The sequence below is a fragment of the Polyodon spathula genome, chromosome 7 (assembly GCF_017654505.1).
Source record: "Polyodon spathula isolate WHYD16114869_AA chromosome 7, ASM1765450v1, whole genome shotgun sequence".
In the NCBI taxonomy this organism is placed as follows: Eukaryota; Metazoa; Chordata; class Actinopteri; order Acipenseriformes; family Polyodontidae; genus Polyodon; species Polyodon spathula.
This window is the reverse complement of record NC_054540.1, coordinates 48,794,255-48,811,019: the sequence shown is the minus strand read 5'-3', so window position 1 is coordinate 48,811,019 and position 16,765 is coordinate 48,794,255. Positions and strand designations below refer to the sequence as shown.

General features: G+C 38.8%; 1 protein-coding gene across 1 annotated transcript in view; it reads left to right on the top strand.

The window, feature by feature from the left end:
* The window catches only part of LOC121318706 (protocadherin-11 X-linked-like), a 315,082-nt gene extending 298,519 nt beyond the window's left edge, over nucleotides 1-16,563 (top strand). The window contains exon 5 of the mRNA XM_041255664.1: nucleotides 15,325-16,563. Within this exon, the coding sequence (XP_041111598.1) occupies nucleotides 15,325-15,725 (401 nt within the window). The 3' untranslated portion in view covers nucleotides 15,726-16,563. The remainder of the gene's footprint in view (nucleotides 1-15,324) is intronic.
* Nucleotides 16,564-16,765: the final 202 nt, after the last annotated feature.

Below are 16,765 nucleotides of genomic sequence, written 5' to 3'. Positions count from 1 at the left end.
CCGTGTTGATAAATTACCCCAGACCAGTGAAGTGCGTCATCAGTTGTTCATTCCTCAGCCCTTTAAGGAGGATTTGTTGCAGCTGGCTCACACTATTCCCTTGTCTGGTCATTTGGGAAGGGATAAAACTAAAGCAAGGCTTGTGTCACGGTTCTTCTGGCTGGGGCTGGATGGCGATGTTAAGCGGTTTTGTGAGCGTTGTGGGGAATGTCAGAAGGCCAGCCCTAGAGCCATTCCACGAGCCCCACTGGTGCCTTTGCCCCTAGCGGAAGCTCCGTTTGAGCCTATTGGGATTGACATAGTTAGGCAACTAGAAAGGAGTGCGGCAGGATACACCCACCTACTTGTCATTCTGGATTACGCTACGCGTTATCCAGAGGCAATTCCCCTCCAATCTATGTCCGCTAAGTCTGTTGCCAACGAGCTTGTGAAGGTTTTCTCCTGGGTGGGGATTCCCAAAGAGATACTAACCGATCAAGGCACCAATTTTATGTCCCGGCTAATCCGCAGAACATGTAAGCTTTTGGGAATTAAGACCATTAGGACCTCGGTGATTCAGCCTCAGACCAACGTTTTGGTGGAACGCTTTAATAAGACCCTTAAGAACATGTTGCGCTGATTTATTCGTAGTGATGTGCGTTACTGGGACCAGCTGATTCCTCCCCTTCTCTTTGCGATCAGAGAGGTTCCCCAGGCTTCCACGGGGTTTTCACCATTCGAGCTGTTGTATGGGCGGAGACCCCGGGGCGTGCTCGATCTGGTCAGAGAGATGTGGGAGGAGCAGCAGGATAATTCGACCAATACCGTCCGGTATGTGTTGGACCTGCGCAAACGTCTTGAGTCTGTGGGGAAATGGGCGCATGACAATTTGCAGCAGGCGCAGCACAGACAGGAGACACAATATAACCGAGGAGCCCAGTTGCGCACATTTGAGCCAGTGGATAAGGTACTTCTCTTATTACCCAGTTCTGAGTCGAAACTCTTGGCTAAGTGACAAGGACCCTTTGAGGTTACACGCCAGATTGGGAAGGTGGACTATGAGATCTGCCAGTCGGAGAGACGGACAGAGAAACACGTTTATCATATCAATCTCTTAAAGCCTTGGTTACAACCAGAGACGTTGTTAGTGGCACATGCAGATGACATCACGGACCTGGGACCTGATCTTTCTGTGTTGGCAAGAAAAGGATCGGTACAGATTGCTGAGAATCTGACACCAACGCAGAAATGTCAGGCTCACGTTCTGGTGGCGGAGTTTCCTGACGTGTTCTCTCCTGTCCCGGGGCAGACTCGAGTAGCCCATCATCACATTGATATTGAGCCGGGGGCGCTAGTTCGCCAGAGGCCGTACCGTATACCTGAGCGTAAAAGACAGGTAATAAAAGCGGAAATTGACAGAATGCTGAGACTGGGGGTAATAGAAGAGTTCCAAAGTGACTGGAACAGTCCGGTCGTGTTAGTCGATAAGCCAGACGGGTCAACTCGATTTTGCATTGATTTCAGACGAATCAATGAGAAATCAAAATTTGATGCTTATCCAATGCTCTGAGTAGATGAGTTGCTGGAGCGTCTAGGCACAGCTCATTTTATGACAACACTGGATTTAACGAAGGGGTACTGGCAGATACCCCTGACCCCGTAATCTAGAGAGAGGACGGCGTTTTCAACTCCCTTCGGGTTGTACCAATTCAGGACCATGCCCTTTAGGTTGCACGGAGCCCCCGCCACTTTCCAGCGGATGATGGATTGTATCTTGCGGCCCCATCAGTAGTAAGCTGCTGCTTACATAGATGAAGTGGTTATCCACAGTGAGGATTGGCCGAGTCATCTGTGTAAGGTAGCGGCGGTGCTGCAATCCTTGCGGGAGGCGGGGCTCACTGCTAACCCAAAGAAGTGTGCCATTGGGAAGAGTGAGTCGGAGTATTTGGGGTATCGAGTAGGGGGCAGCCAGATCAGACCTTGGTTGACTGGTCGGTTCCTACAACCAAAACCCAGGTGCGCTCTTTCTTGGGACTAGTGGGCTATTATAGAAAGTTCATCCTGAGCTTTGCTATGCTCGCTGCTCCCTTGACAGACCTCACCCGGAAGGCTGCCCCAAATACGGTACAGTGGACGGAGTCGTACCAGAGGGCCTTTCTCGCCTTGAAGCGGAGGCTGTGTAGTAAGCCAGTACTATGCAGCCCGGATTTTGGTAAGAGGTTCACTCTACAGACGGATGCGTCAGAGACAGGTCTCGGGGCAGTGTTGTCGCAGGAGGTTCGGGGAAGCAAGCACCCAGTCCTGTACATCAGCAGGAAGTGCCTTCCCCGTGAGAAAAATTAAAGCACCATAGAGAAGGAGTGTCTCGCGGTAAAATAGGCAGTCGAGTCACTCCGGTACTACCTCCTGGGGCAACACTTCACCCTGGTTACAGATCATGCCCCCTTAGCATGGCTTCACCAGATGAAAGATAGCAACGCCAGAATCACACGGTGGTACTTGGCCTTGCAGCCCTATGCCTTCAGGGTAGTCCACCGAGCAGGAAAGCTGCATCAAAATGGAAACTTTTTCTCTCGGGAAGGCATGGGGGTGTAAGATTTTCGAATGAACCGGTGGTGTCATTCTGAGGGGAAGGATATGTAACAGGGAGAGATCTGTGCTGACTCTGCTAGCGTGTTCAGGGTTCTGCAGGAAGAGGGCGGCAGTCGTCCAACAACCGCCTGTGAGTCATGGCAGTGACATGGGGAGGTGGGAAAGTGGGTGTGTGGACTTTCCCCCTCTCTGAATGGCTGAGAGGTGCATCCTGGGAGATAGTTAGCCCTATAAATTAACGCTCTGTTGTTTCCTCAGATCTGCCCTTTTAAACGCGTAGAGTGCGCGGAAACGCTGGTCCACGACCGAACGGAACGGAACGGAGGTTCAGAGCGAGACAGTAAGGGAGGGGAACCCTTGGGCAGATCCATGAATAAGGATAGCTGAGCAGGCTAGGTAGCCGGCAGCGTAGGACGGTGATCCGGGTCGCATGGGCAGCGGCGACCGGGATATTGCTGTATTAGGAGGAAACACCTTTTCTTTGTAGTTTTGTTACTGTTTTACTTTTCCTGTTTCTTTGTGCCTTCGATTTTTGTAGTATTGTTTTGAAGCACCTGCAAGTGCGCCTGAACTGTTTACCCTTGCTTGGTGTTCCCGTGGTTCTGTTTACCATAGTTGGTAAGCAGACCATGGACCAACAGCACCCTCTGCGGGCTAAAGAAACCCAACGCGCCCCTGAAATAAAACTGGGCACCTGTGTGGTGTTTTCAATTACACCTGTCTGTCTCCTGGTCAGTGAATTACCCACACCCCTTCCACACTTGCCTACAGAAAATAAGATGCAACTACAGAGTAATAAGTGAGAAGTAAAGCACTGTAAATTGGATTGCTTTTTACAGCTTTTGGGGGATTTAATACTATATAAAATAGCTTAGATTGAAATCCATACCACATGTACTCTTCATTCATGTTGAAGGTGGCACAATAGTTCAATTTTATTAGCTAACATTAATACATCAGTTCCAAATTCATAATATGGGATTAAATAAAGGATCAAACTGCATATTTAAAACCTCCGTAACACTTTTTAATCCTGAAAAATATTTTTTTAATGGAGTCATACATAGAATGAGCACCCCGCAGGCGGAAAGATGAATCCTAATCTGGAATGTAAAGCAGCTAATAACTGTGATAGGTTCGTATTATATAAAATGAAATATTTTAGTGGAATTACTGTATGGGGGACTGCGTAGAAACTTGGTTTCAGTGCTTGAAAGCATGAGGTTGTCTTTGAGTTGGTTGTTAAAAGCCAATTTTACAGATTGTGATTATATGTGGATATTACAAAGACTTTGAAAATACCACAGCTAATATTAAAAGTAAGAGCGGTGTAATTTTCTTTTTTTTTTTAACTAATGGCAAAGCCACCTAAGAAAGTAAAGCTGCTAGAGGGTTTTATTTTGGCATTTGCATCCAACACAGCACAACATACTTACTTCAGAATAGTCTGGCAGGGAGGATTGCCTGCTGCTGAGGACAATGAACCAACAAATCATTTGTACAATTTGATTGTTTTCATGGCTGTACCGCATCATATGCTTAGGTTTCAAACTAAGGGGTCTGCAGTTCTTACTGTGTTTTATGCATGCATCTCCAGCTGTAAACAGAACAGCTCAGTTAAGCTCAGTTAATGTACAGTACACATGGCAGTGTTCACATGACAACACTATAAAATCTAACTGAACTAAAACTACCAGAAATATAGTATTATTGGAAAGCTAGAAATCTCAAGTTATGTGCTTAAATTGGAGCTTAATGCTCTAGCTCTAGAATGAACTGTTGTTGATGATGCAGATGCTAAATTATTTTTTGATATTATATTTATACCATCAGTCCTTGGTGCCTGACTCCTTTGTTTTGTGTAAGAGAAGTTAGGACATTGAATTAGAGAAACTGAGTCGGATGACACCCTGCTCTTCAGAGTTAGCAGCTGTGGATGTCATGTGGTTTATCTACTTGCCAACACACATAACAGAAGCTTCCTAAAAGGAGCTGTTGGCTGTCAGCCCCATCAAATCAAGATGCTGTGCTTCCCTGAAGAGCTTAAGGATCCTATGAATTAGATAAATTAATTTACAGTTGTATGATATAAGGGAAAACATTTGTAACCTTGTTACCAGACAATGTGTGTATTCTTTCACTCCTTTGTGATTTATGCTTTTATAGACCACAGAATACATTTAAAGCAATTGTGTTGAAAAAAGCAATGCTGTAAGTAGCTCCCTCGAAAAAAATCATTAATGACTAAAATCAATATTACTAGTAAAGCATTTAAAAAATCTAATTGTACAAGAAAACATACACAATACCCTAGAGAACAAATAGATTTGGGGCATTGTTTGTCTGTTCTACATCTTCAAATAAAAACAAAAGGGTATACCTCAAATATTGTTAATTTCCAAATGCCATTCAGATGTTTTTGCTGCCACCTTTGGAAATTATTTTGTTGTTAAAAGAAGAACAAATATCCCACCTAGGCATGGACCAAATCAAAACTAAAGTGTTTATAGAGTTTCTTTTTATGAGTAGAAGAAATAAGATACTTACAACAAAAAACAAAACGCTATTAAATAGAGTTTTGTTAAGTGTGATTAACGGGTTGTCAAAGTTTTGATTTGGTCCCAGACCTAGTCATTTTACATTGGTAGTAAGCAATGGCTGTGCATGGTAACAATGGGCAATAAATGCCCCAAACACAGTCATTCTGCTTTCTGATATTTTGGGGTTGATTTCCACCATGTTTCACATATAATTGTTTTGCATACATTTGAAGAGGCACGACATGATCCATCCCTTACTGGTGCGACACTTGTTCACCTGCCTAAATACTTGCTGGGGTGTATTTATGGACATAGTGTAAGTGTGCTCTATTTGCAATTTTTTATTTAAAGAATGTCATTACTTTATTTCCCCTTACAACAGAATATATATTATAAAAAGCAGAAATACATGTAAGGCCTGTCACTTTGTAAAATGCACCACATATCTTGAGAGCTATGCTGTAAAACACGTTCTGACACATATTTTGGTACATAAAGAAATGCTTTTTTTTTTTTTTTTTTTTTTTGCAGTCCTGTGATTACCAGTATGTGATTTTATTTCATAGTTTCTTGTAATAAAAAGCTGCTAGTAATTTCTTATTAAATACAGTTAGTTTTTTGGCAGTATTTTAGAATAACATGTCAGATTGGTATGCAAATAAGGTACAATTAATTTGTGTATAATATATTAATCAACCTTTTTCTGTCTATGTTTTCAGTCCATGGTAAATTAAAGGATTGTAATTCTGTCAGCACCAGCTATTTATATCCGACATTGCATCTAGTCCAGAGATAATGGGAAGTGGTGTCATTATGTTGTTGTTTGAGTGGACATTATAAGATTGCCTTATTATAAAATAGCCTGGCTCTGAATACAAGAAAATGTCAGTGCAACTGCACAGCTCCAGATTGTATTTACTGCTCCATGCTAATATTATTTTAATGTTTGCTATCTGTATAGCCGATTTTACAATCACAATACTAGTGGTGTTATATTGAGACAGCCACTTCACAGGGGGTTGAAGGCACTTGGCTTCACCTTACAGCAGTGTGATCATTGTTTTTTTCTGATTTTGTGTTATTTCAACAGTAACAGAATGGGCTCCTTTAATGCTTGTACTGAACTGCACAATTCATTTGGTGCTGAATCTCATGACGGCCTTTTGAGGCTTTTCAGCTTTTTTTCTCTCTAACATAATGCCTCCCATCCAATTGCTCCGATCTAGCACCATGAATAATGAAAATATATTTAATTGTACATAAGAAATACATTGGTAGTTATGGAAAACTGATGATATTTAAAATTGCCAATATGATTATCATCCATATAATGCAATATCAAACTATACTTTAAAACCCCCAAATATCTACATGGCTATGAACTTAAATGTGTTGCAGTGCTTTAGTGGTACAGCACACAAGCCATTTTATAATGCAAGGTGATAGCTTTCTTCATAGGAGATCTCTGAACATATATCAGTTTAAATTAAAAATTGAAAGAAGTGGAATCTTGTTGAGATATAGAAGTGCTTTTTCTTCAGTATATGAGTATGAGACATTGGTGTATCCAATCCGACAATGATTGTTCTATTTCTTTCTTATTATCTTTCTCTGTGTAATGTGCCTGTGGGGTTAAAAAGCTACATTATTACTAATTATTAAGGATACGATTTTGGCACAGTGATTTTTAGTACATTTCACAGGCGAATTGCGGGAAAAAAACAACAAGAATTCACAGAAAGGTCACAGAAAAGTCACTGAATAATGTAGGTTTAGCTACATCAACATACACAAGAACTTTTAAATAGTACACTAAAACTAATAATATAAAGACTATTGCTTTTGACTGGTGGCAAGTTTAAATGTTACTTTAGAGTACAAAACTTAGTTAAAGGTCATTTCACACCAACGTAACATTATTTCTTTTTTATATAGTACTGTACAATGCAGGCTTTCAGACTAGCCGTGTAGCGAAACAGACAGTGTCTGAAATAAACTGTGTTCCTATTTCTCTGTGCATGTCTGTCAGATAATTATTTTTATTACTGCATTCAAAATTGTTTCTGAGTAGCCTCCAGAGCACTGGCCCTTTAAAAATTAAAATTAAAAAAAAAAAAAAAAACAGAGTTGAAAAGACAAATCACACAGGCAGGCACTGTGTCCAAGAAGTGGAGCATCACAAGGATCAGAAAAAAGACTAAAAACAGATGGGTGGGGGGAGGGGGAGGGGGGGGGGAGAGAGGGAGAAGGGGGGGGGGGGGGGAGAGAGAGTGGGGGTGTCCCCCCTCCCCCCCCTGTCTATCTACAGTTTGCAAAAAAAAAAAAAAAAAAAAAAAAAGCAGTTTAGTTTTACAGAAAGTGAGTTTATTTTCAACTACTTGTATACACTACATTTTATGAAAAAAAGTTTCAAGAAATACAATGTACGTACGTTTATTCAAATAGTTTCATGCATAACATATGTATATATATATATATATATACGATATCTATATACATATAAATATATATATATATACGTTCGGGTGAAAAAAAATAAATTTTTATTATAATGCGCTTCGCGACATGACATCACAATTCTAGTGTTAGCTAAATGTCATACGATCTGGACACAAGTCTAAAGTACGAGTGCTACAAAATACACAAAAATTTATTTGCTGACTTACATAGCTACATGTAAATGTTGGATGCTACACAACCAAACAATTTACACATACTCGCAGATTTGTACTCTCAGTGCATGACATACTGCATTTTTAAAAACAATAAAGGGAGTGCCTAACCAAATGTGTTTTTACATCAATTTCCAAGATTTCACTGACTTTTGCTAAAATTCCCGATTTTCACGATTTTCGTGACCTCCGTGGACTCTGTAACAAAATCGTATCCTTACTAATAATCCAGCCATTTGGCTGGCCAGGTGTAAGGAGGGGAAAGGAGTTGTACGATTCTAAAGTATACATAATTTCAAATTTAATTATTTCCTTTCAAAATCAAATACCCTTGTATCTCCTCATTGCTTCCCTTCCACTAAAATAACAAGATTTAAATTTAAATGTTGGGGGCTCGGTGATTGCCAAGTTCCTAAGCAGAATTGCTGCACTTTTAGAAACCTGTATAGTGAACTAAATGAAATACACCAACCACTATGTCGTGGGTGTCTGGGTCCAATACAAATCCGCTATATATTGAGTGCCGCGATATAGCGAGAGACTCATAGAAAAACATATAGGCTAATAACAAATACTGTACAACCACTCCCTCATTTTATCGGGGGCGTCAGGGTCCAGTATAAGTCCTCTATGCACCTGATTTTTATCATTTTAGTATAAAAAGCAGCACATCGTTTTAATTCGTACTGTGGAGGGTAATTGCTTCTCATCAATTTCAGTCTCCAGTTAAATTTCATGAGTCATCCTTTCCTTTCTCAGATGCCCAAACCTGAGGCGTTGAAAGTATTCCATTCTCAACACGGGAGGCTTGTTGCTAGGGAGCTGACGTCTCTGCCTTGTGGTTTTTGCTAGTGCTTTGCTGCCACATGTGAACACATCGTTGGCTAAAATAAAAACTGCTTCAGTATGTAGATATTTGATTTGCTTTGTGTTATTGTGCAATACGTGTATGTGATAACAGTACCATATTAATGGTTTGTTTTTATTTATTTTGTATATTTTTGTTTGTGGTGTGCAGTACGAAATAAAACAAACAGTAATTCTGTGAAATTGTCTATGTATATTGCAGCTAAGGCATGTGCAGTTGGCCAGTAAAAATGGGGAGCCAACTCCAGGACCGCGATATATCCGAATCCTCAGTATAGCGAGGGACGATATAACGAGGGGTGGGTGTAATAATAACGTGGAAATAAAGTGGAAAGGGTAACACTGTTCATTAATAGTATGATTATAAAACCTTAGGGCTCTTTGAAAATGTGACTATTTAAGTAAAGAATGACTAGTCAAAAAAGAGTTTTCATTTGTGCATCTTGGGCCAAGGGGCACGATTGAATGAGAGCAAGGCTCAACTGAAAAGCAAATCCTGCAGATCAAGTGGTAAAAAATATGATGAGAGTGGAAGACTTTACAACTGAGCTAAGCAAAGGTATGCCAGGCCTCTGCGTGTACTGTAATTCTTTGTAAAGCACAACATAATTGACTTCACAAGGTCCCGGTCATTGAGTGAGCAGTATCAGATGAAAGGTTGATATTTCATTCCATCTGCACCTGTTTGTAGAAAACAATAATTGCATCCCGGTGAACAGTTGTTAGCAATTCTTAATTTAATTGGAAGAAATCAGCTCCCACATAATGAGTTAGTTGAACAATTATCCCACCTGTTATGCTGATGTATATATCTTCCAAAATATACTCCAGGTTGCCTGGATGGTATTTCTTTTCTGTGTGTCTGTCGCCTAAGAAGATGTGCATGTTGTGTTACCAAATGACACAGTCTTGTTCATTACAAAGCAGGCCAAAGTTTTCATTACTTGAGAGTGGGTTTTCTGTAGTTCTTGGACTCACAATTGTTTCTTTATAGCCAAGCTTGAGGTAGGCAAAGTGAATACCAGAACATTTAAGGTAATTTCCCAGAATATTAATAAAATATTGTTAGAATTTCAAATAAACTTTATTGTGTAGTATTCAAGAAAAAAAAAAAATAAATAAATTACAAATTAAATAAATCATGGAGAACTTCACATAGTAACTACCTTAACACTGTATGTAAACGATAAATGAATTGAGCTAAATTGTACAACAATTCAAATTGAAAGAATATAAACATGCTACTTTTGTGCAAATTTAATATCATTCACTTTAATCTCTAAGAACACTTGTTGAATACATAAAGCACTTAAAAGCATCACCAATTCTACTTTGCCTCTGGCTGACATGTGCAGTCAGAGCTGTCATCAGCATCAGTCTGTCCAAACAGGTCCCTGCAGAGCAGAAAGTGATACCGACTGCACCTTTTGTGCTGTTTAACATGAAATATCAATGCAAAAATAGTATCATTTCTGGCTGTTGACATAGCACTATTGACAGCATTTGCTGTGCAATCTTATAAATTGTGGCAGGGAAAGTGGTCCTGCATGAAATACAGCTTGCAAGTTGTATAATTAGAGGCAATTTAACCTTCTTTTTTGTTGATTACTCTTACACCAAGCCACAATTTCTCAGCTGTTGAAGGAAAGTATATGTAGAAATATCTCAGCGCAATTCTTTTTTTCATTGTTTTTTTCACAGCCTCGCATACCCCCACCCCTCCAAAAAAAAAAAAAAAAAAGCTGTCATTCCTTCATGAAAATATTTATAACAGCTATCTCCCTAGAAAACTGTAATCAAGACTGATGTTGTCATGTTTAATATGTTAAGACTGGCATGTTCAGGTATAAGGATCTAATTAATTTACCTTAACAGATCTAAATATCACCAGAGTGAAAACAGGTATGTCAGTAGCATACATGTCCTGGCATATTGCAGCAGGGCGAGATCTGTGCTGGCTATCTGATTCATGCACAGTCCTGCAGGGGAGGTCACAGCCCTGTAGGATCTGCCTGTCAATTACGGCAGTGACACAGAGAGGTTGGGTGAGGGTGTGATATCTCTCCTTCTCTCTGAGTGGTCGGGAGGCGGGCCTTTGGGGAGAGGTTGTTAGACCTATAAAAATAATGCTTTGCTATTTCCCTGGTCTTGTCCTTCTAGGAAAGGACAGTGGGAGCTGTGTTGAAAAACAAAACCAAACCCTGGATTAAAAACCATACTAGAACGCCAGCGTCTGGAGACAGAAAAGGGGCAAGCAAGCGTGGCTGAGAAAGACAGCCGCTGACAAATAATTGGATCAATTATTATGTATCCGAGTGGGACGTGTGGAAGTAGTCAGGGGGGTCTTGGCAACCCCAAGAGTTATAGCGAGGAAATAGCAACGGACAAATAATATCAGAGCTGCAGTGAATAGCAGCGGCTACGGAACGCTGCCAGGAGCAGCACCTTTTGTTTGTAGGTTTATTACTGAGTTGTATTTTCTCTTTTGCTGTTGCCTTTGGTTATGGAATATTATTTTCAGCACTTACATGCGCAACTGTTTCTAACTGAGTTGGTAACCCTGTGGTCCTGTTTACCGGCCACAGACAAGAGCGCCCTCTGTGGGCAAAAATATATCGGTGCACCCCAGTGGTATTTCCTGTGTCAGTGAATTTCCCACAACCCCTTCACACATATAGATTTAGAATTAGAGATATGAGTATGATGACCATGGCATATATCAACAGTATGTAGAGAATATTGTTGAATACAAATTGGCAATGAAATGTTTAATACCAAGGTTTATGACAACTGGATAAGCAATTCCTCAGATGTAAGCTATGGACCAATGTATATCTCCAGAATTTGATATTCTCAATAACATATGCAAAATAGTGGTAATACCATGCTTGACAACAATTGGATAAGTGGTTCTCTGATATATGCAAAAATGTTTGATGTGTGACATATATATTACATACAACCTCCTCCACTGCATTCCTTTCAAAAGGAGATGTCATCCCTTATGGGGATAATATCGCTGTTTCTATTCCAAGGTTATTGAAAATTAAACATCAAAAAGTGTCTGTGTGTCTCATCTCTGTATTTCCATCTGTAGAAATATGTAAAACATCAGGAAGGACATCACTATTTAAAAGACATCACTATTTAGATACATAACTGTTTATGTCATTTACGTAGAACCTACAAGTTGTTTATACAAATTGTGACACAACGATTTACCCTTTCCAGCTGGTTTGGTAAAGGTCAATAACCTATGTTTTTCTCCTCACCTTTGTGCAGAAATTGCATACATTATTTCAGTAATGAATTTAGTGCCCTTGCAAAAGGTGACAGATTCACCGCCCTGATGACTTACTCATTCTGGCCCAGGAACTGCATACGAGGTGAACAGCTCAGTTTTAACATGTTGCTTCATTCAGTCTTGACTCTCGGCTTTGAATCTTTTCCTGCCATGTAAAACAGTTGAATTCTTCTGCTGTTCACAATAACGTGTTGTCAAAAAAAAAACTACGGAAGTCAACAGAGGCCAGGAACAAAAAAAGTTTTTCATTACTCTTTTTTTTCCAAATACCATTTCAGTGTTTTATTTGTTGTTTGTTTTTTTTATATATGCCTGTTTCTTTACTTTATGATGTTTATGATAATTCTAAGTGGATCAACTGAGTTCAATTGCTGCATCTTCTTCTATACAATACAAGGAGGCATATGTCCAAAGTGTTTAATGCATTTTAAATAAATGAGACCCAAACAAGAAAGTACTATATTTAATATGTTTAGTGCACTCAAGTTGATAGTTTCACATTTTTGTAACAAATTTTCTCCTTTCAAAAAAAAGTGTTCATTACAGACAACTAAAACCAGGATCTACAAACATTAATTAAACATAAATTAGGTCTAAATACTGCTGCCATATTCATTAGCACCATCTTTTTTAAATGTAATTTAATAATGGTAATAAGAGGGCCAATATAAAAAAAAAAACCAGCAATCTCATAAAAGATGAATATTAAATTGCAGCAAAAGCACTTGGAAACACCCAGAATGACATCTGAAAAAGCATTATAAAAAAATGACAAAATTGAATTTGAAAAGTAAAAATAAAGAACAAATTAATTCATATTTTGCAACCATCTATAAAAGGCCACGTTTTAATGGCTCCCTAGAGCAGCATATAGAATCACATTTAAAGCTGCATGGGATATACTGATGTTAACATCCAAACAGCTGTAGGAACTGTTAGGACGTGTGACGGATGAGGTGGATGAAATAAAGGTTTAGGTTACTGCAACTAATTTCAGATTCGTGTTGAATGTCATTAAAAAACAGCTTGGAATCCATCAAGTAGAAAATTATGTTTATGACAACTGGCAGTTAAAGTAGGTGGGGTAAGAGAACATGCTATATAAGTAAGGCATGGAATTGAGGAGCAAAATAATTTAAAATATTATTGCTTGTGCAAGTAAATCTCAGCCAGGTTTCCAAGTATTGAATAAAAGTCTTCCCATTGTATTCCCATTATACAGTACTTGCTTTGTATTATCTTCACCAGTGCTCACTGTTTTACAATTCATCCTAATGATCTTAGTTGGAAGGTTTAAATGGTTCAATTGTCAAGCTTTTTTCAATATTCCTTTTAATGCTGATGTGGGGCTCTCCTGACTTACAATATATTGTTTCTGACAACCAAAATAATTTGTTTTTCTCTTGTGATGAGTTTAATCTCCTGAGAGTTCTATACCTTGGTAAAGACTTGAAGAAAAAAGCAAAATGGACCATCATATACAGGGCTTGTCCTGTATGTAGAGTTAAAACTGTCATCCATAACTAACACTAAGTACTGTTGAATTTAGAAACGCTAAAAGAAACTAAAATCCAAAGACAAATGTTTTCTTTTTTATGAACACAAAAATGGTAAAGGAGAGGAATACGATAAAATAAAGGTGAAAAGATGAGAGGGTGTGGGGCTATCTATAAGTGTTGCAAAATTGTGTTAGGTTTTTTGTGTGCAGTGGTACGTGGAAACCTAAAGGGTTTTTTTAGAAGTATCCTTAGTTTCTTGTGGTTTTGTCAAATAATCTTGGTATTTTGGGACCCCAATATCACCAATACATCTTGGAGGGTTGTATAGAAATCTATAATTTATAGCAGGCCTTGATGTCATTGTGATACAGCCATCAGAAATATCTTTCAGACAGTTTGACTTGTATCAGATGAAAGTGACTAAAAGAAGAAGATGAAAAAAAAAAAAGAAAGAAAGAAACATGAAATAGTCATATCATGGTTAAGTGAGGACTTCAGATAATTATACGCTACCTAACTTTATCAAATGTCCCATGTGGATCTCAACCCAAAACAGAACCAGTTGTATACAACGTGTCCACAAGTGAGATAGTGAAGAATATTAACCTAATTATTTCAAAGGCATAGAAGGCAGTATAGACAGATACTATATTTGAAATAATTTTGATTTTTCATAGAAACTGGGCCAAATTTTCTAGAAAACTGAACTGAAACACAGACCTTTCGTATATATATATATATATATATATATATATATATATATATATATATATATATATATAATAAAGCTGGTACAAGCTGCTTTCCACCCCACAAGCTCAGCGGTAAGTTTAGTGCCCTGTGATGTCCTTTGTGTCCAGCGCCAATACCATCTTGTATGTGACGACTGTAAATCTATGCTTCTTTTTATTTTTATTTTGTGGGCAATAGGTAAGGGATTCATTAATATGTATGTGGTACCACTGGAGGACAATACGACAGCAAAGTGTAGCAGATAATGCAACCAAAGGTCTTCCTAATTGTTCAGATCCATCAGCCTGTTTTTAAAATATGAAAAGAAAGATATCAGGTTATGACTGCTCAGTTGTAAAAACAATGTTTTCTTTTTGTTTTTGTTTTTTTTAAGAAGGCTTATAAGATAAGAGGGGCAGCGAAACTATAGAACCAATAGCGATTAAAATAAACAATTGTTTAAAATAAGGTTTAGCTGCTTTTTTAAATATGTAATCTAGTAAAGCTGATCTGAGGCACCCACAAGTTAGAAATGCTTTGCTAGAGATTAAATTAAGCTTCAGGGAATTATCTTTACTTCTTAGGAAAGCAGTGAAAAACATTGGGAATTGGGACTGGCACTGTTTTTCTAATAATGGTGTATTGCAAAACCTTATTGTAATTTCCTATTGTCTATTGATTATACAGATTCTGCCACTGTTCAAATGTCATCCTTTTTAAGTAGAATACCTGAAAAGACTTTCTTCTTTGAAAAAAAAATAGATTGACATTTTTAATTTAACCTTTTCTCCCTCATAACTGATCTCGATATAATAACTTTCACCAAAAGGCTGGTATAATATAATAGTAAAGGATTAACTTTTTTATAACATGATTGATAAATAATTGCAAGAAACAACTTAGCTGCTGGGAGGAACACATTCATATACTTTTCTAAATAATTTCATATGGTAGTGTGCCACCACCCTAGGGGTGAAGGGTTAACAGAGTTCACTCAGGGTGGGCTGCCTGGGGAGTGCCCCCTGGTCAGGTGATTAGCAATTGTAACCAATCACTCATGTTTCGTGTCAGCTCTTAAGATTGAATACAAATCACTGTAATCATGATTTTCATGAAAACTTTCTCTTTGTCTTCACCAGCTATCGAAGTGAACCTGCAGAAAGCACTCGCTGAAGCCTCAGAGACCTGCACACAGGAGTGCCTCATCCTGGGCCACTCTGACAGCTGCTGGATGCCGCCCTCCTTGACCCAGTTCCAACAAACCACAAGCGCCACGCTGCCTACCTTCGGATTCCAGCAAGGCTGGGCCCGGGGAACGAAGCCTGATGGTCGCCACACTCTCAGCAGGTCTGTCCCAAAAGACGAAATCGATAAGGGTCAGGGAGGGAACAGGCCGCAGTTCTACAACACTCTGGATAGACACTGCAGCACCAAGGAAGATCCAGTCAAGGTCATCCCCCTGGCTAACTTCACCCCATCAAGCCAGCAGGCTCCAGTCTCTGGGGGGACCACCACCTTTGTAAATGAGCATCAGTTATAAAACCAAGCCTAGGAAGCTGTAACCCACAAACATGCTCTCGGTGGTGGATGTCCACTTGTATCTTCTGCTTTATGTCCATGCACATGCCAGCTTGCAGCTGCAGTTTAACAGTCTTGCTAATATCTATGTAAATAAATCTGAGTCACGAATTTGCTTTAGTGGAAAAACAGGATCTGAGATTAAGAATACAAGTGCTTAAAATTCTGAAATGGCCCTGTACATGTTAAAGTAGTTTTATGTCAAAGTGATAAGGTTGTTTGGATATAGGGATGCAAATCTTGTTTGGATATAGGGATGCAAATTACTCCGATGCTGCAAAAAACATGGCACAGAATGAAATTAAAAGATTTCTGTAGTAAAAGGAGACTTTTGTGAAACTTGCAGTAGTTCAGTAATGCTTAATAGTATACAGGTTAGTTATTGTAGCACTGCAGTAATTGTAGCATTACTTGTTAGTGTGTCTAGACTAAACACAAGAAACATAAAAGGAAACCATACCTTAACAGTTGGTTTCTCAGACCCAGATTGGAACTAATCTTGGAATACCTTACCAAATGGAGCATTAGCTCATCCAAGATTAATTCTAATCAGGGTCTGTCACAACAATTTTAAGAGAGCTAAGTGTCCCTGTGACTGCTGTTTTCTCAAGCCCTCCTTTAGATGAATCTTGAAACAGATACTGCATAGAATCCTAAAATACTTTTTTTTTATCTTTTACCTCAACTTAGTAGGTTATATGTATTAGTACCAGCACCAAGTAGCCAAGTCACTACAGATAACCAAGTTTATATACAACTATGTTGACTGATCAGACTAAAAAAAAAAAAAAAAAAAAAAAAAAAAAAAAAAAAAAAATTGTCTGTTTTTTGGAAGCCATAACTAACCCACTTGACATTGTTGAGAGATAAATATTTTCTCTCGGAGAACAGTTTGATTTCAGATCAATACACTGGCAATTTAGGTCTTTCTTAATACCTTTGTTATGCAAATATTGTGCATTGTGCTAGTCTTTACAATTCTCATTAGCATTAACATAAGAG